The 21,864-nt window shown below is 44.5% G+C and overlaps 1 protein-coding gene across 6 annotated transcripts in view; it reads right to left on the reverse strand.

The window, feature by feature from the left end:
• The window catches only part of EML6 (EMAP like 6), a 215,953-nt gene that overhangs the window by 583 nt on the left and 193,506 nt on the right, over window positions 1-21,864 (reverse strand). For all 6 annotated transcript variants that reach the window (XM_074988499.1, XM_074988501.1, XM_074988500.1 and 3 more), the window contains 9 exons: window positions 21,458-21,666; window positions 13,852-14,009; window positions 11,412-11,526; window positions 9,254-9,442; window positions 7,541-7,713; window positions 6,115-6,277; window positions 4,932-5,035; window positions 3,089-3,242; window positions 2,815-2,915 (listed from right to left, as the gene is read on the reverse strand). In XM_074988499.1, coding sequence (XP_074844600.1) covers window positions 2,815-2,915; window positions 3,089-3,242; window positions 4,932-5,035; window positions 6,115-6,277; window positions 7,541-7,713; window positions 9,254-9,442; window positions 11,412-11,526; window positions 13,852-14,009; window positions 21,458-21,666 — 1,366 coding nt within the window. The remainder of the gene's footprint in view (window positions 1-2,814; window positions 2,916-3,088; window positions 3,243-4,931; window positions 5,036-6,114; window positions 6,278-7,540; window positions 7,714-9,253; window positions 9,443-11,411; window positions 11,527-13,851; window positions 14,010-21,457; window positions 21,667-21,864) is intronic.

Genomic DNA, 21,864 nt, shown 5'->3' on the forward strand with positions numbered 1-21,864 from the left:
TATGGATGTCAGTGAGAACAAATGACTATGGAGGCCTATGACATACATTTATCCAATCATTTTTCAAAGAACAATACTGTGCCCTTATTTATATAAGTGTAAACCTCTAGCATGTCCAGTCCCCCCCCACCATTTGTTCACAAATCAGCCAGTTTGCTTCCCAGAGAAGTCAGGCTGTTACAATGCCTGACTTTTAAGTTGGCTTGTGCCCCAACTCTTTGGGCGAAGTCACTAGCATGTTGACAGTTACTTCAGGTTTGCGTAGCACACTGTAAGCTGCTCAGCAGTCACACTCAGAGCAGTATTTGGTTTTGAGAGTTACGGAAATAAGCATATTCCCATAGAAACATTGGCTTTTCCTACATGGATCAGATCCATTGTCCTAGCTGGGAATGTTTCCTCTGAATGTGGTTGGTACAGGCTGGGCTGACTAAGCAGCCGTGACTAACGGATTGATTCCCCAGGCATGACACTCCTAATCTCCAGTTTCTGACAGCACTTGAATTTTGACATGTCAAAGTGTCCCTCACTTTTCTGACATGAACAATGGTGGTATCTCACATTCATGGTCAGGGATAACTCACTGGCAGTATCTCACATTCATGGTCAGGGATAACAATGGCAGTATCTCATGTTGGGAGTCAGGGATAATTTCTACAATGCAATACTTCAGTTGCCTCACAGTGACCTGGTACTTGCTTCTTCAGGTCAGTAGCTACACCATGTTCTCATGCAGTCCTCCAGCTTGTAGGGTTACATGAATGCTGTGTGATGCCTCAGGCTAGTTGCTCATCCTCCAAAGCACTCTACTTACACCTTATGTGTTTGTCACTGGAATCACAGCATCGGGTATCTGAGCTGCATTTCTATTGTCTGCATCTCTGCATGGCTCAGCTAAGCTCTGACACTTTGCCATTTAGCCATACTCAGTTTATTTCCTGAATTCCTGTTTCCAAGTTAATAATTACATGAATTAGCTCAAATAGGAGTCCCACTTGTAGATCAGTGCTTTCCTGCCTCTGCACTATGGAGCTGCTAATCTGTCCTCTGCCTGATTCAGATAAGGCACAGCAACCTTTGGCTCCTGCCTGTGTGCCCAACTCCCTGTACAATGAGTGGGCTGGGTTAGCAGCTGAGAATGGGCTCCAAAGTGTGATGACACTGAAGCTAATGGGAAAGGTGGCTCTAAGCACTGCCCCTCAAAAAAGGCATGTGGTGCATTAGTGCTCACACACCAGATGTACATGTGATGGCTGACCAGTAGGTCACACGCTACCTGGCCATATGGAACCTGCTGGCCTGCACTAAATGTGTGTGAATGCACCCGAGCATTGTACTGCCCCACCTATGCCCCAGCAGACACCCCCCTCCTCCACACACACACTGAACCCCCCACCCCACAATTTTTGGTCCTGCCTCAAACCCGCAGAAGACGCAGTCTGGCCTGGTGGACACCCTGAATCTCAGGCCTCCAACTTCTCTAGCTGCCTACCTGTGGTGCTGGCGTGTGAGGTATCACTCTTGGGCTGTATTAGTGAGGGTTCTGTGGGTTTGTTTTTTTTTTCTCCTCACTTTTTTCCTGTGGGTCAGTGGCCCTGAAAAAGTTTCCCACCCCGGTCTACAGTCTAGAGTAGAGCACTCCCCTGCAGGCAAACATCTGAGTTCAACTCCCTTCTCATCAGGAAGCAGGAAGAACTGAACCTTGGTCTCCCACACCTGGGGTGACCACAGAGCACAGGTGAAAAAAAAATCAGGACAGAAGGTATGTTTGGGGAAAAGGACCCTCCTGTACCAGGAACCCCTATAAGACAAAGTCACAAATATTGGAACTGTCCAATAAAATCAGAACATCTGGTCATCCTAGCCATATCCCATGTCAGTGCTCTAACCACCAACCACAGGTTATAAGGGAGAATGCTTCCTTGCCCGCTTATGGGGGCTTAGTCTGCTCTGAGCATGAGGTCTGGCTTCTGCTGGCTGGAGTTCAGATACCAAGCTCCTGGGTAGTACCTGGACTAATCTTCTGAAATTTGTATGGGTGCTTTGGGGCCTTTTCCATCAAAGATGTAGTCATCTAATTACTTCAGGTGTCTCTAGGCAGTGGTGTCCCAAAATGATCATGGTCGCTCCCCGCCCCCAGCCCCCAAGTCCATGTCCCTTCTCCCTGGAGCCAGGAGTGGTTCCACACCTCCCAGGGGTCAACCAGGAAAGGGGACTGAGGCTGGAGTTGCAAATGGGAGTGGGTCTGAGGCCAGGAACAGGCACACAACTGGGAATGGAGCCATGGCCAGGGGCCAGGAGCACAAGCTGTGACGGGGACCCAAGGCCCCCAGCCTGGGGATGGAGAAGGGCTAGGTGGAGCTCCCTAATTGCTCTCCACTTGGGGGCTGGCCCAAGCCCTGCTGGGCTGTCACTGAATACTCCTTTGCACACACCCCCAGAGAGGTTTGCGCCCTACAGTTTGGGGGTTCACTGCTGAGCATCTGTGAATACAGTGATGCCTTTTGCAATCTATCCTAGCACATGAGGGTTGCTACCCCCCTTGTAAACTTTTGTGATCTTTACGGGTATCATTTGTATGATTTTTCTTTAAAACGTGTTAAATTTTCTGACCAGTCTTTATGGGATGTAACAGCCTCATCAACACTCCACCCTTGATAGGCAAATATTGAGCACATTCCAGTCTAGTCTTTGTGAATGGATTTTGGCAGTAGTGTGGCAGCACGGTCTGAGAAGATGCTAAACACAGCACTGCAATGGGAATAGACCAAACCTCTCCACAAACCATTCTTGATCAGTAAAATGAGGAGTTACCTGCAGTCATCGCCTCCTGTACTTATAACATACTTGTCATCATGGGAAAAGCGTATATTGGTAACATGCGCAGAATGACCAAAATAACGCTTGTGTTTGGCCTATTAGAAAAGAAAACAGACTAGTGAAGACAATAAATATTATAGCCATTAAAAATATCAGCGCAACAGACTTTTAACCCACAGGCACTTCTTTGCCTGAAGGCAGCTGTAAAACTCGTTAAACACAAAACCCACCAGTTTAGGTTAAAATTAAAGCTAAAATGTTCACTTACAAATTTTTCTGAGCATGGAAAGTCAAAAAGTTTCACTAGCCCAAAATCATCTCCTGTCACTATATTTAATCCAGCATGGGTCACACATGCACAGTTGACATCTGCTTTATCAGCGTTTCTTGGCCAAATCCCAATGACTTCATCTCCAAGAATGCTGCTCCAAAACATTAAAAAAAAAAGATAGTTATAAAGAAGCATGGGCCACCAGCTCTGCTTAATGGCTGGCTTTACAGCAAGACAATGGTGGGTGACCATTTTTAAACAGCTGCCCCCATAGGAATTCACCTTGTTCATTATTCTACCCACATGCATTTTTCATAGCATACAGGGCGCGTCCTGCACGTGCTCATTTCCTCCATACCCTAGATCACAACACATTCCCCTCAAGATGCACAACCTCGCCACCCCCTCCACATCCCACTCCCCCACTATGCACTAGCACCCACATATCCTCTCCTCATGAGATTGAAACACATCCCACTTCAGCGAGCTGCTCGTTGTTTCCCCATATGTATGTTTCCACTCTCATGGAAAGCTTATACCAGTGCTGCCTCATAACAGCTGCCTCACAGCAGCCCTCCTCTGCTGGGCCCTCACTATTAAAGCATGGAGCTTATTGTTTCTGTCTAGGCGGTTTCTTAAACCAGCTCTTTTTCTCTCACTTAGAATGTTTGCCAACATCTCAGTTGTCAAATGCAGCTGCACCTTCCCCGCACGTTCTGACAGAAGAGGCCATAGTAATAGCTACTGCACTGCAGTGTTGTGTTCCCTTCAGACCAAAGCAGTAGGAGTGAGTGTGTTACTCAGTGCTACCCTTGGTCTCAAAAGCTGAGCTAAGCTTCTGTGTATGGGCATCTCACCGGCTAGTGTCAGATCTTCTGATTAATGGCTGTACCAATGGCATTAGTTTTAAACCATACAGAATTACAAAAAACAAACATACAGGTTAAACTGGCTGTGCTGTGTAACAAACTTTACAGCTGTCTCCACTAAAGCCTGGTCTGCTCTACATGGGTAAGTTGAAGTTAGCTGCAATATGTTGATTTTTTTTTTTAAATTAATGGTTCCACACCCACCCACCAAGCCCCTTCCGCTGACCTTATAGGCTTTTAAAATAGCCTGCTGTACCCCACCTTGTTGAGAGGTGTAGCACTACATTAGACCTGCCTGGGTCAGATTTGGGGTAGTGTAGACACATCATTGTTCAATTTGACGTTTTTGGCCTTCAGGAGGTGTCTCATAATACTCCAGTGTGACTCTCTGACCAGTACTTGCAAATCAGCTGCACTCCCAGGTACATAGGAAAAGCCTGATGAATTTTTAGAGTCATTTCCTATTTTGTCAGCCTGGCAAGCCCAGCAGCACACCTGATCATGAATGCCCAGAGTCACAAACTAGCTCCAGCATGGTGTGTACAAGAGATTCTGGAGCTGATTGCGGTGTGTGGGAAGACGAACCTGTGCAGGCACAACTCCAAACTAGAAAAAGCTACATTGATAGCTGTGCCAAAAGTCACACTGGGCATGGTGGAGGAAGACTATATTGGAGTACAAACCAAACTCTGTGTGTCAATAGGCACCATACATGGAGGCAACTGTGACACCAACTAGGCACAAATTCATTCTAACAGTATAGTAGGCATGGGCCTCAGAAAAGCACAGGTGCTAGCACTCGCCACATAATAATGTTGTAAATCTAAAAGAGCTCCAAACTGTTTGAATCCCAGCACTAAACACACTTTTATAACAGGTACCTTCACTAAGCCTATTTTTGTAGCACAGATTCATGCATAATCGCTTGTAAAAGTAAGTGCTGTGGTTTTTAGATTATCACTTTTCATCACCTTGTCCATGTGGCCCATGTGATCTTTTCTATCAGTGTTGCATCTACCACTTGCTTTCCCAATGGCACCTCATGAACCTGACGTTTATAGGCACCAGTTGATACCTGAATGCAGAAAGAGTAGATTAACCATTCAATAAATGTATTCTTGTTATTTCAATATATAAAAATTAAAAGTTTATTTCTCAACCATAAGAGTCTCCATATGTACATTATAGCAATTTATCTAAATGTCTAAGCTTATGGCTTTCCTTTGCCCCTATAATTGAGTTATATGCAATATAAAATAAGCACAATAAATTCACATTATGAACTAACAAGCTCGGCAATTGAATGAGCTGCTCATACTAATAATCCATTGTTGATAAATTATCTCTCACTCAGATTATTATATGCATGATATCACTTCTTCCTGTTAAAGTTGACAGTATCAAAGACACATTGGAGGAAGACCTCACATTTGGCTTCGTGTAGTTTAGCACTGTTGCCTTTGACAGAAATATGTGAGCTATTATATATTATACACACTAATCTGATTGAGAAATTATTCACCATCAGTGGATTAGCAGTACGAGATGATCATTCAACATCCCTGAAAACACCAAGGAACCTGCTACGGTACTAAAACTATGAAACTAACTTTGCTTCTAGTTAACACAAAGCTTTAGACTAGCTAAGTGATGATAGGCGTTGCACTTCATCTATGCTTCATCTTAGGGACACAGGCATTTTCATATAGTATTTGAGAGTAAACAGGAGGCACTATGCTCTTAGCTTCCATAGTTAAACTACAGGCCAAAACACTGTTGGCCACTTGAAGCAATGATGTTCTGGGTAAAATAAAATCCCTACTCCCTAGCAAGAACTAGCCATCCTTGCCCTCCTTGTGCAATAGCTACTACTCCTTTTGTGATCCCTACTCTATGCCAATGGCTATTTGTTACTGCAGGTTGGAATGCAGGACTTTGGATGAAAATTGGGACACTAGTTCTAGTTATTTACATGGCAGTACCCCAAAATACTCTTCTGACTAACAGATGATTCCATAGCCAGATGTGCACGTTATGCTTTACAGGCCGGACTTTTGGAAGGCTTTTTATGTGCTTAAACTTTGTTTCTTTATGATATGTGAAGATACATTAATTAATGGAAGAGTAAACAAATGCACACCACCTAAAACATACCTGAATATATCTGCTGTCTGCTGAGAAATCCAGCTGAATGACAAAACTTGGAATATCTGTGCAGTAGCCTATCCGGTTTAGGGTTGTGCCTTGGGTGAGGTCATAAAAATCGACAGTATGTTCTTGTGAGCCAACAGCCAAAAATCTATTATCGGGGCTGATTCTAGACAACAAATCATGAAGTAGAATATAATTTGTGTTACTGATACATTTGTTAAGATTTTTGTTTGCTTTGATCCACAATTCTTAAGTTCAGTCTTAAGTTCAGTCTTAAGTTCAGTTTAAAGTGGGGTGATCATATTTCCCTAGGCGAAATACAGGAAGCCCTGGTGCTTGGCGGGGGAAGAGGGTCTTGGAGGGCAGGGAAACTTTCTGGCTATGGCTGCCAAGCAAGTGCAGCTCTCTGGCTGGCCCATGACACAGGCTACTGGAATGGGGCTGCTGTCCCACTGGGGAGCTCCCCAGTTGTAGGGACGGTTGCCCTCTGTAAGGTGGAGTTTGCACAGAATGGGACTGGCACCCTGCAGGGGACCTCCCTGTCTGTCCCATGCCTCCAGGCACTGGGAACAGGGCTGCCGCTTGGCAGGGACTTCCCTGGCTGTCCCATGCCACCAGACTCTTGGAACAGGGCTGTTGCCCTGTGGGAGACATCCCTGGCTGCCCCATGCCTCTGGGAACAGGGCTGCAGCCTTACCCATGTGGCTCCTGGCTTCCCCGAGCCATGGGGAGCCAAAAACAGGGCAGCAGCTGCATCAGTGTGGCTCCTGGCTCCCCTGAGCTGCAGGATATTGTGCAATTGGCCCTTTTGTTAAAATAAGTCGGGATGCCTTCCTGGCACCTGAAATATGGGACTGTCTCAGCCAAAATGGGATGGATGGTCACCCTATTTTTAAGCAAAGTCTGACAAACAAAAGTTCTGATTCAGAACAAAGCTCACCACTGATGTCACGACAATTGCACCAGAAAGGCACACTGATGCTTGAAGGATATTGTACTTAAGAACTGTTACTACTTCATTATTATAAATTCCTAACAATATGGGCAAAGTACAGTTTATCCTTTGAGGCTAAGATCTCCCAGTTCTGTTTGGTAATACTGTAGTGTAACATTAACTCCTGATACTGACCGGCTAATAAACAAAGACTACTAGCTATATTAAGGTGGAAATTAGACTCCTAGACTTTAAGGCCAGAAGAGACCACCATGATCACCTTATCTGACCTTCTGTACGTCACAGGCCAAGGAACTTTATCACCCGCTCCTAGAGTAAGTCCATAACCTTTGGCTGAGTTACTGAAATCCTCCAATCCCCATTTAACGACTTCAGTAAAAGAGAATCTATCCTAGTTCAAACAGAAAATGATCCTAAGTAAGGACTGCAGATATAGGGACATATTGTCCTATTTCAACCAAATGTCTGATGTACCTGATATCCTGAATAGCTGATTTCCGGTCTCGTTTTTTGCCCCAAACTTTTAGACTGTTTACAAGTAAGATGACAAATTCTCCATTCTTCATACCAATAGCTACCATCTCACCATCAGGACTGTATGCAGCACATATTGCAGCGTGGCCTAAGGTCACTTTATTCAGCAGTTTCTGTAACAACAAAAATAATTATTTCTTACTCGTTATTTCTTACTCTTTACAGAAAACGATAAAGTAAATACACCTCTTTTAAGCAAAGCTGTCTACAAGATAACAAACAGACACTTAAAAAATGGGCTCAAAATATCAGTCTGAAATTTCACTTGGTCACTTCTCACCAGACACACATCATGAAATAGATTTGAAAGGAAATATTTGATTAAAATGGACATTTCAGAGTTTCCATCCATTTTGCACTAACCTAACTTGTGACATCTCAAGGGAGGTAGCCCAGTAAAAAAAGAAAGTAAAATGTTTCTATATAGGTTTGACACTGATTTGAATAATTTATATAATTATTGAACATGAAGCTCCTCCTTTGGTTTGTTAAACCAGATAATGCCATGATACACATACTGCTTTAACTTCTTCATTTACTTTACTGTGTTTATGTTAAATTTATTTGATATTGAAGATGGTCTGTACTATTTTTGAACCACTGCGAGTTAGTTTGGATGCAAATTGTTCAAGTAAAGGTGAGCTTTTATTATCACATACATATCCAAGTAAAACAAGCTATAATGGTAAATGTGCAAATTTGCTGGTATAACTGAGTCTACATTAGGGACTTCTGTCAACACAGCTAAGTCACTCAGGGATCACACCTCTTCGCATACCTGATAGGCAACTATGCTGGCAGAAATCTGTAGTATGGACATAACCCAGGTCCAACCAGTTAATTAATGCAAATTTAAGAATAGATTGTGGCTCTAGGGCCCAGTGACACTACAGAACTTAAGTGGTGGTGGAGGGATATATTATCTTTGCAGACAGGGAGCTCTGAAGCACATTCCACAGTTCTGAAGGCACAGTGTGTACTTTTCCCACAGCTGGCTCTGTGCACCTTCCAGTGACAGAGAGTACATGACCCTAGCTGTTTGCATTCAATTAGAACACTGACCCAAGCCATTCTAGAATTCCTAAACTTTATTTTAAATACATTTCACAGTCAACACATGATAAAATGCACTTCTTAAGCAAAGAAACAGAGAGGTAGCCGTGTTAGTCTGTACTCCAGCAAAACAAAGCAGCAGAAATGTAGCATGTTAAAGACTAACAAAATGATTTATGTGGTGATGAGCTTTCATGAGACAGACCCATTTCTTCAGATCAATTTCATTTCCAATACATATGTCCAATATATATGTCAGTCTGTACTGGAAATGAAACTGAGCTGAAGAAATGGGTCTGTCCCACAGAAGTTCATCACTTCTTAAGCATGTGAGGTTTCAAATAGCTGTAGATCTCAGCAAAATGCAAATAAGATTTTTTTTAGGAACAGCAACGCACCAAATCACCAAAGATTCAGTTTTTCACACAACTACAGATTAAGATGGGAAAAAGATGGACAAATACTGCCCTGTACATGTGCACAGTTTGAAGGGAGATACATACATGGACAGAGGGCAACACAAAGCTTATAGTGGAAAAATCTTGATTATGTAAAGACACCACTACTGGTGACATGTTTCTTAGTTTAAATGATACTCACTTTGTCACACAGGTCCCAGATTCTTGCTGTTCCATCATTACTTGCAGTGATAAATATGTCTTTTGTGGGATGAGCTGCTAAGCCCCAAATCTCCCCTTCCATATGACTGTCAATCAGCAGGTTTGAAGCAGCATTTTTTTCTCCTACTTCAAGTATTTCACCATCTTTGGTTCCTACTAAAATTTTGCCCTAGTCAGAATAGGTAGAATCGGTTTATTAAAATAGGTTTGAACCAGTAGTCAAAATAGGTTAGAACTAGTTTATCAAAAATGAGCGTAATACCAACATATTTAAAGATCTGTAACAGAGTCCTTATTACAAGTAGTCTTGCTTTATTCTTCATCTTGAAGACTTGAAACTATATATTAAGTAAATTGGCCTTTCATTTCCAGAGGCCAATTTTCAAATCCTAGTTTAGGTCAAAAGTGAAAATGACCTTTTCTGTGTTTCATCCTTGTTCCTCGGTTTTGTTTGTTTGTTTGCTCTAGATTATAGAGTTTGTATACAATTTAGCAAGACTGGTAGACTCTGTTCATGAGAGATACAGAAGTGGAGTACCAGTGATGTTGAAAGGATTCAAATGCAGTGACAGGTTTCATGAGAAACTTTGTATAGCACTTGCTTAAGTTAACAGACCCAGACTGCCACTCAACACAACATTCATCCACAAGATTATGAAAAATGTCAATGTTTTCCATATTCTTTATCTTTCACTATTTATATCTTATATTCTTCTACCACTGAAGCTTTGTATCTCCTCCACAGTCAAATATACTCATCCAGTGGCAGGTGACACCAGGTGGTTATAAGACAAGATGGTATAATTTAGGCCCCTTTGGGCTAATATAAACTTGCTTGGGATTGATTCTCATTTAAACAGAGGACTCCTTTACACTGTCAGAAACATGCAAAAAAGTCTTAATGTAAAATGATCATCAGGGTCTCTTTTGTGCCGTGAGATTTTCTTAGACCTGCTCTACCTATACATAATGTTTGTGTAACTTACATTGCAAGGAGGTGAAAGAGTAAAAAGAGGTATATTAAAGTGGGGTGAGATCTACTTATTAATGATGTATTATAATGATTTATTATTTAATATTACTATAATATTATTATTGTCACTGCATTTGAACCTCTGAATGTAGTTCACTAACACAAGAGGTTTAGAAGATCAAGGATATTTAGAATTTCTAGGATCCAATAATACAATTCTGGGGGAATTCTGAAATTGTTGCATTTGGAGCCTTAGAAAATTGCAGAATTGCCTCAGGACGAGATAAACAGTGTTAATAACACTATGTATTAGCAACTGCAAATACCTATGAGACATATACTGTTTGTGCCTACAAATGTAGATGTTCAATTGTATGTTCATCACCATAAAAGTAAGGCCATAACTTGCACTTTTTACTGATGCACAAGAATATCAATTATTCTGGCTGAGTAATGAAACTTTTTACTTTTTTATTTTAAATAGAAAACTATTTATAATTAGTATGTTTAAGATGTTCTATGACTGTTTTCAGGATTATACATACAGTTTAAATAAAATTTTGCAATTCACCTTAAAATATTTTTTTTATCATTTCCATCTAAAATACTCTCATATATTACACAAATACAACAGTATTGTTTTTAAGAGCTATTGAACAGTAATCAATATCATCTAACATCTCCAAGGTCTAAATTTAGCAAGACACTTAAAAGCAGTGCCTAACTTTAAGCCTATGAGTAATTCCACTGACTTCACTAGAGGAACAAATCAAAGTCTAATGCCAGTTCCGCCCTCAGATACATGTGTGACTGCCACAAAGTGAAGAAGAGTCTCTCTAAAGTTCCATATGCATTGGTTTAAGCACAGAATTTGGCTCACAGAGGTACAGTTTTAGCCAGGCTTCTGAAAATGGTTACACATCCTTTTGGAATTCATACAGCACATCTGGATGTGCAAATTGGCATATAAATCAGGTAGATTAGTGCATGCAAACTGATGCAGGTGTAACATTTTTGCACATACAGAGACCTTAGTGATTATTATCTCTTTGTCCTCTTCTTGCTCCTCTGTGTAACAAAAGCAACCCCAAGATCAACAAAGAGACTTCTTATGATGAGAGTAATTGGTAGTAAATAATAAAACTTGTCATGTTGGCTCACTTACTTTTCCTCTACAAACTGAGCGCACACACTCAATAAGCTGTCCTGTCTCTAGCTGAAATGCTCGGCAGCGCTTCATCTCCTGGTCCCACAATTTTACAGCACCTCCTTCTTTTGTTCTGAAAAAAAGCATGTTGCCAAATAGACAGAACTTTCCTTTATGAGAAATTATTGTGTAAACATAAAAATATATGCATAATCTTCTTTTACTGTACTGTATTTAAAGAAGGAATTATTCATTATTAACTGTGATTTGTAACCTATCCTTTACACCAGCTTCTGTACACAAAGACTGGAAGATAGCCAACATAACACCAATATTTAAAAAGGGCTCTAGAGGAGACACTAGCAATTACAGACCAGTAAGTCTAACATCAGTACCAGGCGAATCTGTTGAAACAATAGTAAAGAATAAAGTTGTCAGACATGTAGAAGAATATAATTTGTTGGGCAAAAGTCAACATGGTTTCTGTAAAGGGAAATCATGTCTTACTAATCTATTAGAATTCTTTGAAGGGGTTAACCCCTTCAAAAACATGCAGACAAAGGGGATCCAGTAGATATAGTATACTTATATTTCCAGAAAGACTTTGACAAAGTCCCTCACCAAAGGCTCGTGTATAAATTAGGTTCTCATGGGATAAGAGGGAAGATCCTTTCATGGACTGAGAACTGGTTAAAAGACAGGAAACAAAGGGTAGAAATAAACGGTAAATTTTCTGAATGGAGAAGTGGTGTTCCCCAAGGGTCAGTCCTAGGATCAATCCTATTCAACTTATTCATAAATGATCTAGAGAAAGGGGTAAGTAGTGTGATGATAAAGTTTGTGGACGATACTAAACTGTTCAAAATAGTCAAGACAAAGGCAGACTGTGAAGAACTTCAAAAAGATCTCACCAGAGTGACTGGGCAACAAAATGGCACATGAACTTTAATGTGGATAAGTGTAAAGTAATGCACATTGGAAAAAATAACTCCAAGCATACATACAATATGATGAGGGCTAATTTACCTACAGCTAATGAGGAAAGAGATTATCATGGGGTTATCATGTATACTTCTCTGAAAACATTGACCCACTGTGCAGCAGCAGTCAAAAAAGCAAACAGGATGTTAGGAATTATTAAAAAAGGGATAGAAAATAAGACAAAGAATATTTTACTGCCCCTTTATAAAACTATGGTATGCCCACATCTTGAATACTGTGTACAGATGTAGTCTCCTCACCTCAAAAAAGATATTTTGGCATTAGAAAAGGTTCAGAAAAGGGCAACTAAAATGATAAGGGGTTTGGAACGGGTACCATATGAGGAGAGGTTAAAGAGACTGGGACTTTTCAGTTTAGAAAAGAGGAGACTGGGGGGGATATGATAGAGGTATATAAAATCATGATCAGTGTGGAGAGGGTGAATAAAGAAAAGTTATTTACTTGTTCCCATAGTATAAAAACTAGAGGACACCAAATGAAATTAATAGGTAGCAGATTTAAAACTAATAAAAGAAAGTTCTTTTTCACACAGCGCACAGTGAACCTGTGGACCTTGCCAGAGGAGTCTGTGAAGGCTAGGACTATAAGAGAATTCAAAGAAGAACTAGATAAATTCATAGAGGTTAGGTCCATAAAAGGCTATTAGCTAGGGGGTAAGAATGGCATCCCTGGCCTCGGTTTGTCAGAGGCTGGAGATGGATGGCAGGAGACAACTTGCTTGATCAGTGTCTTTGCTCCACACCCTCAGGGGCACCTGGCACTGGCCACGGTTGGCAGATGGGATGCTGGGATAGATGGACCTTTGGTCTGACCCAGTAATGGCCAATCTTATGTTCTTAAGGCGCATTATTGTATTATGGGAAGGGAATAATAAAAATGAGTGTATCAAGTCAACATTTCACGTTTTCCAAAGCAGTACTACTAAAATGATGATGACATAAACTGTAAATAGGTCCCTCTGTTGATTAATATTGAACTACCATCACACTCGCTGTAAAAATGGTCAACTCTGAAGAAAATATATTTGACTTCTGGAAAACAGAATATCTTGTAAAGCAATGATAAAGAAATGGTCAAAAGAGGGAGCCTGGAGTTTGAGTAAATCTAAGAATTATGACAAAAATGTTGCTAGACTTTGTTATGCTGGAGGTCAGAAGCCCCACAAAACATAAGATAAATTGCACAGAATTTACATATGCTGCCATATGACTGTTCTTCCTGTTCCCCACTCCACTGCTGTTACCCACTTCCAAATCTCCCCTCCCCCCTGGCATTTTACTTATTAACATCCATTGTGTGTGTTTGAAATTGTAATCTTTGTGGGGGGCAGGTACTGCTCCTTTTTATATGTCTGTGAAGCAATGGTGCACTTCCAGGGCACTGCATAAATAACCAAAATAATCTAATAATCTGACACACACATAAACAATGTATATTAGGAAGATGTGTATCTTACGGTCTTTCCTTCCCTCCAGTTACAATCAGTCCATCTCGAAGAGTTGTGTACATTGTAAACACTGGACCTGTATGCGCTTTTGCCACCAGTCTAACTAGAAAGTGATCCTTCCAGACATAGACATCCCCATTTATGGCACCAGTAAACGTAAGGTTATTCTGCAACAAACAAAAACAATCTCCACTATAAAAATCAGTAGTAACATTTTATAAATTCGTTAGGTAATTGAATTAAAACTCTCTCTCTTTGCTATCATATTTCTCACAAAAAAATCAGTTGTGATACAACCACGGCATTTTAGTAAAATCACTTTGGAAAAGAGCAGTTGCTTACTCTCTACTATCTCTGTGTCTTCAAGATGTTGCAGTCAGTGTGAATTATGTAGTAGGTGTGCTTATGCCTTGGGTGTGAAAGACTGAAATTTTCAGTGTCTACTGGAGCCAAACATTCACCCTGTCTCATGCTTCCTGTGTTGTCACATGTAAGCATTAAGGGCAAGGTGGCCACAACTCTCCATTCAAAGTCCATATTTAGGTGAGGACTCTAAAAAGTGGGGATTGATGGCATGTTGTGCAATCCACACTCACTACTACATTTCAAAGACCTATAGTTACCGCAGAATAATTAGCCATTCTCTTTTTTGAGTGTGTGTTTGTATGGGTCCCTCCTGTAGATGATTGTCAGGCAGGATGGTGGGAGGGAGGAATATCAGCTGAATAAGTCAGAGAACGATTGAAATATTATTTTCAAACTTCACCACATGAAAGGCATAAGATTTCACAAGACTTAGGCAGTTTTTACACAGGTAAGATCTTCCGGAAGAATGGTGCCCCCTTCTGGAAGATCTGAGGACCATCTTCACATGCAAGACGCTCTTTCGGATTTCTGCTGAGAGAAGGTGCCCCCTCTTCCAGATTCTGTACTCGTCTTCAGAATCAGGAAGAGGGCATTCTTCCAGAAGAATCTTTCAGAAAAAGGCATGTGTAGACGTTCCCCGACTGCTTCTTCCGAAAGAAGCAGTCCTCCATGGCGGCAGCCTGCTGGAGAGTGGAGCCGCCCTAGATACCCCCCGGCGAGCCTCTTTGGTCCCCAGGTCCTTGCAGCCTTTAAAGGTTCAAGGACCCGGAGACCCTGTGTCAGGAAGCTGAGAGTGTGAGACATGCAGAACATGTAGGACTGCCTGCCACACCCCCCCGAGGCCCGTGGAGGGGGTAATGAGCCAGGGAGACTGCGGCCATGCCACCCACATCCCAGATGTAGCACTGACTTCCCCCTCTACTCCCGCATCCTCTGTCTCTTAACAGCGGTACCACCTGAAGGCCAGGGCAGCCGGATGAGGAGCCCAGGGCCTGCCAGCCCCATCCAGGCCAGAGGACCCAGCAGCCCACCAGCTGCGCCCACACCAGCCCCACTGCGTGGTGGCCATGGGTGCAGCTGCCGCTAGGAGGAGGTCGCGGCCTACGCAGTGGCCCTCCACCAGCAGAACACCCTCGCTGAAACACAGCTGGCCCTCGATGAGGCCGAGCTTCAGTGGAGGCAGGATGCATCGGGGGAGGTGGTAGGGATGCTCCACAATGTGCGCGGGGCCCTAGTGGGCCAGCCCCCAGCTCCCGCAGCTGCCCACCTCCACAGTGCCCCCAGAGGTCCCCCCCGGTGTCCCCCCCACAGTGCCCCCTAAGACTCCTGCTACTGCTCCCCGCTGTCCCCTCAGCTGCCCCCCCTGTATTCCCCTCTACTGGCTCCCCCGCTGGCCCCTCAGCTGCTCTTGCGCCTCCAGCCCATGACCCTGAGGCCCTGGCTGCCCTACTGCCCCCAGGCCTGCCCGATGCTCTGCTGAGGGACCTTGCAGCATGGCTTGTGCCCACGGTGGGCCCCCTGGAGGGTTGTCTGAGCCACAACTCGCCCCCCTCTGGCCCCTCCGCTGAGGCTGGGCCAGGTGCTGATGAGCCCTACCTGCTGGTGTTTCTGGACCCATCAGCGCCTCGCAGGGGACCGTGCACTCGCGGTGGGAGGGGGGACCGCGCACTCGCGGTGGGAGGGCGGACCGCGCACCCACGGTGGGAGGGGCACCCATGGGCTTGCGGTCTTCCCACCCTGTCCCTTGATTAGGGTCCCCCACCATTCCTGCCCCAGTCCCTGTCCAGGTTTAAGTGCCTCTGCCCCCTCACTCCATGTATATAGTTCAATCCCTATCAAGTTTTGGTTGTTATTTTTATTATTCACCATTTACTTTTTACATTGCTCATGGTTGTTAAAGGTTGAGGGTTAAATATATGTTAGCATTCAGCACCCCCTGTGTCCCTGATTACTGTGGTGGAGGGTGGAGGGGTGTGCGCATGGGGCTGTGTGTAGGAAAAGGTGCAGAAGTTAGTAGTTCCCTTGGCTGAGTGCCTCCCGGATCCAGAGCCCGTCATGGTTGAGCCGCCTGTCAGGGGGCCGCAGCGGGCTGCTGGTAGTGGGGGGCCACCTCCACCATCTAGCCCTGAGACAGAGTCCCTTCACGTGCCTCGATGAGGTTATGGAGTGCGCAGCCAGCGGCCCCGACTTGAGGGGCATTCTCCACCTCCACATTGAGGTGTGTGAGGAGACACCTGAACCATGCCTTCAAACATGCAAAAGCGCACTCAGTGGGATACTGGGCCCATGTGAGCCAGGCATTAAACAGCTCCTGGGAGGGTATGGGGTGGCCCTGTGTACAGGTGCATCAACCAGGGCTGCAGTGGGTAGGCTGGGTCGCCCACAAGACAAAGAGGCATCATGATGTCCTTGACAGTGTGTGCCCGCCAGGGCATGAATGTCCCAGCCTCCATCCTGTGGAACAGGGCAGAATTCCGCAGGATTTGTGCGTCATGTGCCTTGCCCGGCCAGCCGACATAAATGTCCATGAACTTCTCATGGGCGTCCATCACCGCCTGGAGCATGATGGAGTGGTACCCCTTGCAGTTCACGTATCGGCTGCCACTGTGGTCCAGGGCCCTGATGGGGATATGCGTCCTGTCGATCACCCCAAAGCACTGGGGGAACCTGAGCATGGTGAAGCCCTCAATGACTGCATCCAGGTCCCCGATGCTCACCAGCCGCCACACCAGCACGTGGTTGATGGCTCTCACGACCTGCAGGGGAATGGGTGCACTCATGGGCATACACAGAGGGGTCCCTGCCCCACTCCCCTTCCACCCTCTCCTCCCTACTGGGCCTCGCCCTACTGAGGAATCCCTCCGGCAGCAGCAATGTGGTATCCCTTCTGGGCTAGACCTGCCTGGCCCCCTGGCCCTGCCCACTCCGGATCAGTGCCTGGGGCCCCCCTAGCCCGATAGCTCCCTCCCTCCTGCCGGTGGGGCAGAGCTTACCTGGAAGATGACAGGTCTGACGGTGCATGTGCCCACCCCAAACTGCTACCCGATGGATCGGCAGCTGTCCAGGATGGCCAATTTCCATATGGCGATGGCCATGTGCTTCTCCAGGGAGAAGGCCGGCCTCATCCAGGTATCCTGCCATTGTAGCATGTGGGCGAGCCAGCTGCAGATCTCAAGGAAGGTCTCTCTTCATCCGCAGGTTCTGCAGCCAGCGGTCATTGTCCCACTCCCCCATGACAACCCTGTCCCACCAGTCCGTGCTGGTGGCATGGGTCCAGATGCGCTGGACCGGTCAGAGGGTTCCTGGATGGGTGGTCAGGGTTCAGAACCCATGGGCCTGGGCCTCTGTCTCCACAGGAGGCTGAGGAGGGTGGCCAGAAGAATGGGTAGTGTTCAGGTGAGGGCAAGCCTGCTGTCCTGAGGCTGCTGGGGGGTCCATTCCTGCTGGTCGGCGGGCACTGGACAGGGATCTGGGTCTGGCTTACTGTGCACAGATGTGGCTGGACTCAGCAGCGTTTGCAGGGAGGGGCTATTTGGGTGGGGCCCTTTAAGGGGTCGTGTGGCTGGTGGCCCCGGAAGGGCTCCCTGGTTGTGCGACCCCATCCATGTTGTTTCCTGCCCTGTTCTTCCGGAAGAGTACCAATGTATGTGTAGATACACTCTTCCGGAAGAAGGGGTGGCTCTTTTGAGGTCCTGCTTGATGTGTAGATGCACTCTTCCGGAAGAGGATCTTCTTCTGGAAAAAGTGCCATGTGTAGAAACAGCCTTAGTGAGCTACTTCATATTGTGACCTTGCTGAGCTCAGGAACGTTTTTGAAGTAGGCAACTCAGGAAGCTTGTGGAACTCTGGTGGACTATTCCATGATGATAAAAGGGAGAGGCTTATCAGACAACAGGCATAAATGCATTGTATGATCCAGTCAGAGAGTCTCTGCAATGAGTTAGCTTGGTCTTTGGATGAGCCAGAAATGGCCACAAAGAGGTGAGGGAAGACTGCCAAAATGGCTTGGCTTACAAAGGTAATAAAGAAAAACTCTAAAAATGTCCAGGAAGTGTAGCTTGTTCCTTCCCAGCACAAGGCCTGGATGCCTTGAGCCCTGCACCTTCCAGGCACTGCACTCCAACTGACTACCATCAGCTGGGTCCCATTGTCAGCATACCGCCTTGGGCCCTACAAATTCTTTGGCCAGATCTCATAGGATAGAGACTTGGACTTCACTGGTTCAGCTGAAAAGTCTGGGAGTGCCTTTAGGATGAACCTGGGATGTGATCTCAACACCACTGTGTCTTTACAGAAAGATGTATAAAGTTGTCTGGCTATGAGAATGTGGAGCTCACTGACTCTCTAAGCTGATGGACACCAGAAAAAAACATCTTGATAGTAAAAGAGTATATGCAGTCTTCTGACAGTGGTTCAAATAGAGGATCCAACAGCTTCATGAGAATTACATTGAAATTCCAAAGAAATGCATATCAAACCACAGGATGTAAAGAAAATCTTAAGAGAACTCTGATGCCATTTGATGTGAAAATATTATGCGCTCCCATATGGCAGCATGACTGTCCAGAATTGCTGCAAGGTGGCACTGGAGATACTTGAATGCCAGTGTCACCTTCTGCAGGAACAGCATAGAATACAGGATCTTTGGTATCAGTGCCTCCACTGGATTCAGATTGATTGCCCTGTCCAAACTGAACTGTGCTTGTACTGGTTATTTTTTAGCATAGTCTTCTCTGTGTCTAATTTGGGTATAGTCCTGTCTCATGGACGGGCTAGAAGGGTCTTGGCGTTTGTCTCCTGAGGGCCTGGTGAGATATTCCAGGAGGTGGAATTTAAGGCTGCTTTCTTGCAACTTCTGCATGCTAGCACAAAATAAGAGGGACATCGAGCATCTGCTAGCTAAAGAGAAGAGGCACTAACATATTTAACATATTTAAGAGGGATTAGTCCATTACAGAGTGGTTAGGCTTCAAGTTCACAGGTTGTGAACATACCATGTTAGCCTTGCACCAGGAGGTCAGTAAATGAAGGTATCCAGGTTTCTGTGTAAAGAGGGTCTAGCTAGTCATCAGTATTGGTCTAGATGGGTCAGTATAAACACAGAGGTTGAAGTCAGGACAATTAAAGGAGTTCAGAAGCTATGCAGACAGTTTAGACATAGCTCAGAAATAGGTTGTTAGATACTTGACAGGTTCCATCTTGCTGTTACAGGTGGTAAGCAGGAATTCTGGAAAGGGAGCAGCCACTGCCTCACCCTATATGTCCTCATACAAGAGCATGAGGAAGCACAGGTACGTGCATGGTCTCAACAGACACAGTTCTTCAAAAAGTTCTGGTCTCTCTCATGAGGCATATGCATGTACGGGATCCACACTGACACACACTCAAAGAAAAAAACCTTCCTTTGGCCATATGGAAACTGTACGGATTATGAGAGTTGTCTAGCACGGAAGTTTAAAGTCCAATTTAGCATTACAGTTGGTGTCTTGTATAACTTGTCCCTGGCAAAAATAATCTGCATGGAGTTTCTGCATGAGGCAGAAGTTGGATAAGATCCTGGTCTCACAGTAATACTCCATTTTCATCTGCCTGTGCCCTTAAAATCAAATCAAACCCTAACCCTTTAAATTGTTCCCTAATAAACATTTATACATACAGGCTATGTCTATGCTAGAAGCATCTGTCGACAGAAGTTACTGTCGACAAGGTAATCTCAAGAGAATCTCTGTCAACAGATTGCATCTACGTACATCTTGCTCTGTCGACAGAGAACTATCAGACTGCACTGCCCTCTAGGGCCAGAAACTGGAAAGGCAGCTCTGCAAAGAGGGCTGCCCAGCAACTGGAAGCCCTCTCGGTCGACAGACGTGACTACGCTGCACTTTTGTCGACAGTGCTTTCTCCAGAGATTGTTATGCCTCAAATTTTTGAGGCATAATAGTAGTAGGTAGTCCATTGTGTCTGACGATGACGTCTTGAGCTTGCACAGGCTCATCGGTTGTGGACTCGCATGTGGCTGAGGAGTCCAAGCTTTGAACGGCATGGACGTTCACGGTGAGGCAAGGGAAACATCCTGGCTCTGTTGGTGCGGCTGCTGCTGTTGCTTTCTTCCTCTCACAAGCACCAATGAGGCGTACGTGTCCCTGCTCTTCAAAGCTGTCATACGTATGTCGTACGAGAGCACGCCAGCCTGTTCAGTCTTTTGCATGCTGCTCTAGCTGATCTGGTTTTAAACCAGCACAAGCAATGCTGGCCTTCACGCAGTCTTTATATCTCTTGCAAGGCCTACCTTGATTCCTTTTGCCCTGGGAGAGTTCACCGTAGAGGAGTTGCTTAGGGATTCTCGACTCCTCCATTCTTATGACGTGCCCTGTTCAGTGAAGCTGGGCTTTCAAATCATGGCTTCGATGCTCGTGGTTCCTGCTCTGTCCAGGACTTCCAGGTTCATAACTCTGTCCTGACATCGAATGTGCAGTATTGATCTCAGACTGCGTGTGTGGAAGCGTTCCAAGAGTTTTACATATTTTCTGTACAAGGTCCAGGTTTCACAGCTATACAGGAGACTGGTCAGGACTTCAGCCTTGTACACTTTCAGTTTAGTGGATTGTTGGATATTGTGCTGATTCAACACTCGCGCTCTCAGACGTCCTAGGGCCCGGCTGGCCTGGCAGATTCTGGCATTGATTTCATAATACTGTCGAGGAAAATGCAGAGTTCTGACGAGATCTTGTCGACAGAATGTTTTAAGTGTGTAGACGCTACCTGAGTTACGTCTACAGAAGACCCCTTCTGGAGACAAAACTCTGTAGTGTAGACCCAGCCCCAGCCCCAGCCCCAGTGTTATGACAAGAGAGATCACTACTGTATGTCACGTACAACATCCTGGGGAAAAAGCCATTTTATAAAACCTCAAAACAAAATTAAAATATTTCATGTTTCTAAATTAATTGCTCACCTGCTAAATAATTATATAAAGAAAATTAAAAAAACGTTCAGGAGATGCCCCTGGTAAACACCAAGATTCCAAATTATATTTATTACAAGACAAACTTCTCCAGTTCAAGAGGACCCATGCAGTGCTTTGCGCGCCATTTAAAAGTCCCAAGTTAAGGGTTTAACTGTGCAATAAGGATTCACAGAGCCTTACATGGGCTGTCCACACTGGAGTGAATTTCATCCCAATTGGCACTGACACTTTTAGGTTTTAATTAAAATTATTGAAATTTCATAACAAGCAATTTGAACTCACAGCTCCAAAGGCAACAGAAAGCATGGTTTGCATTTTGGCATCTTCCCTGGAACCAATGACACCTTTTTTATACAGCAAAGCACTGCCAGCTAGCGTCCAGAACTTCATGTGTTTTACCCCAACAGACACAAACTGAGTATCTGAGTCTGGGCGGAACTCTACAACAAATATTCTCTCCAGGTGTCCACCTCTGCTAGCCACTTTAGCCCCTGTTTTAAGAAGACATTAAAAATAAAGTTAAAATTACTTGCAAAATTATCTTCCATGTGTTTTTCATAAAAACAAATTGATAAGTACTACAGCATGGGGTAGACCCCAGTACTTCTCAGACACTGAAAGATGAGTCCCTGTTCAGGAAAAAAATAAACACACCAACTTGGCAGTACCATTGCTTAATTTATCTTAAT

This window comes from Carettochelys insculpta, chromosome 3 (genome assembly GCF_033958435.1).
Source record: "Carettochelys insculpta isolate YL-2023 chromosome 3, ASM3395843v1, whole genome shotgun sequence".
NCBI classification, from domain to species: Eukaryota; Metazoa; Chordata; order Testudines; family Carettochelyidae; genus Carettochelys; species Carettochelys insculpta.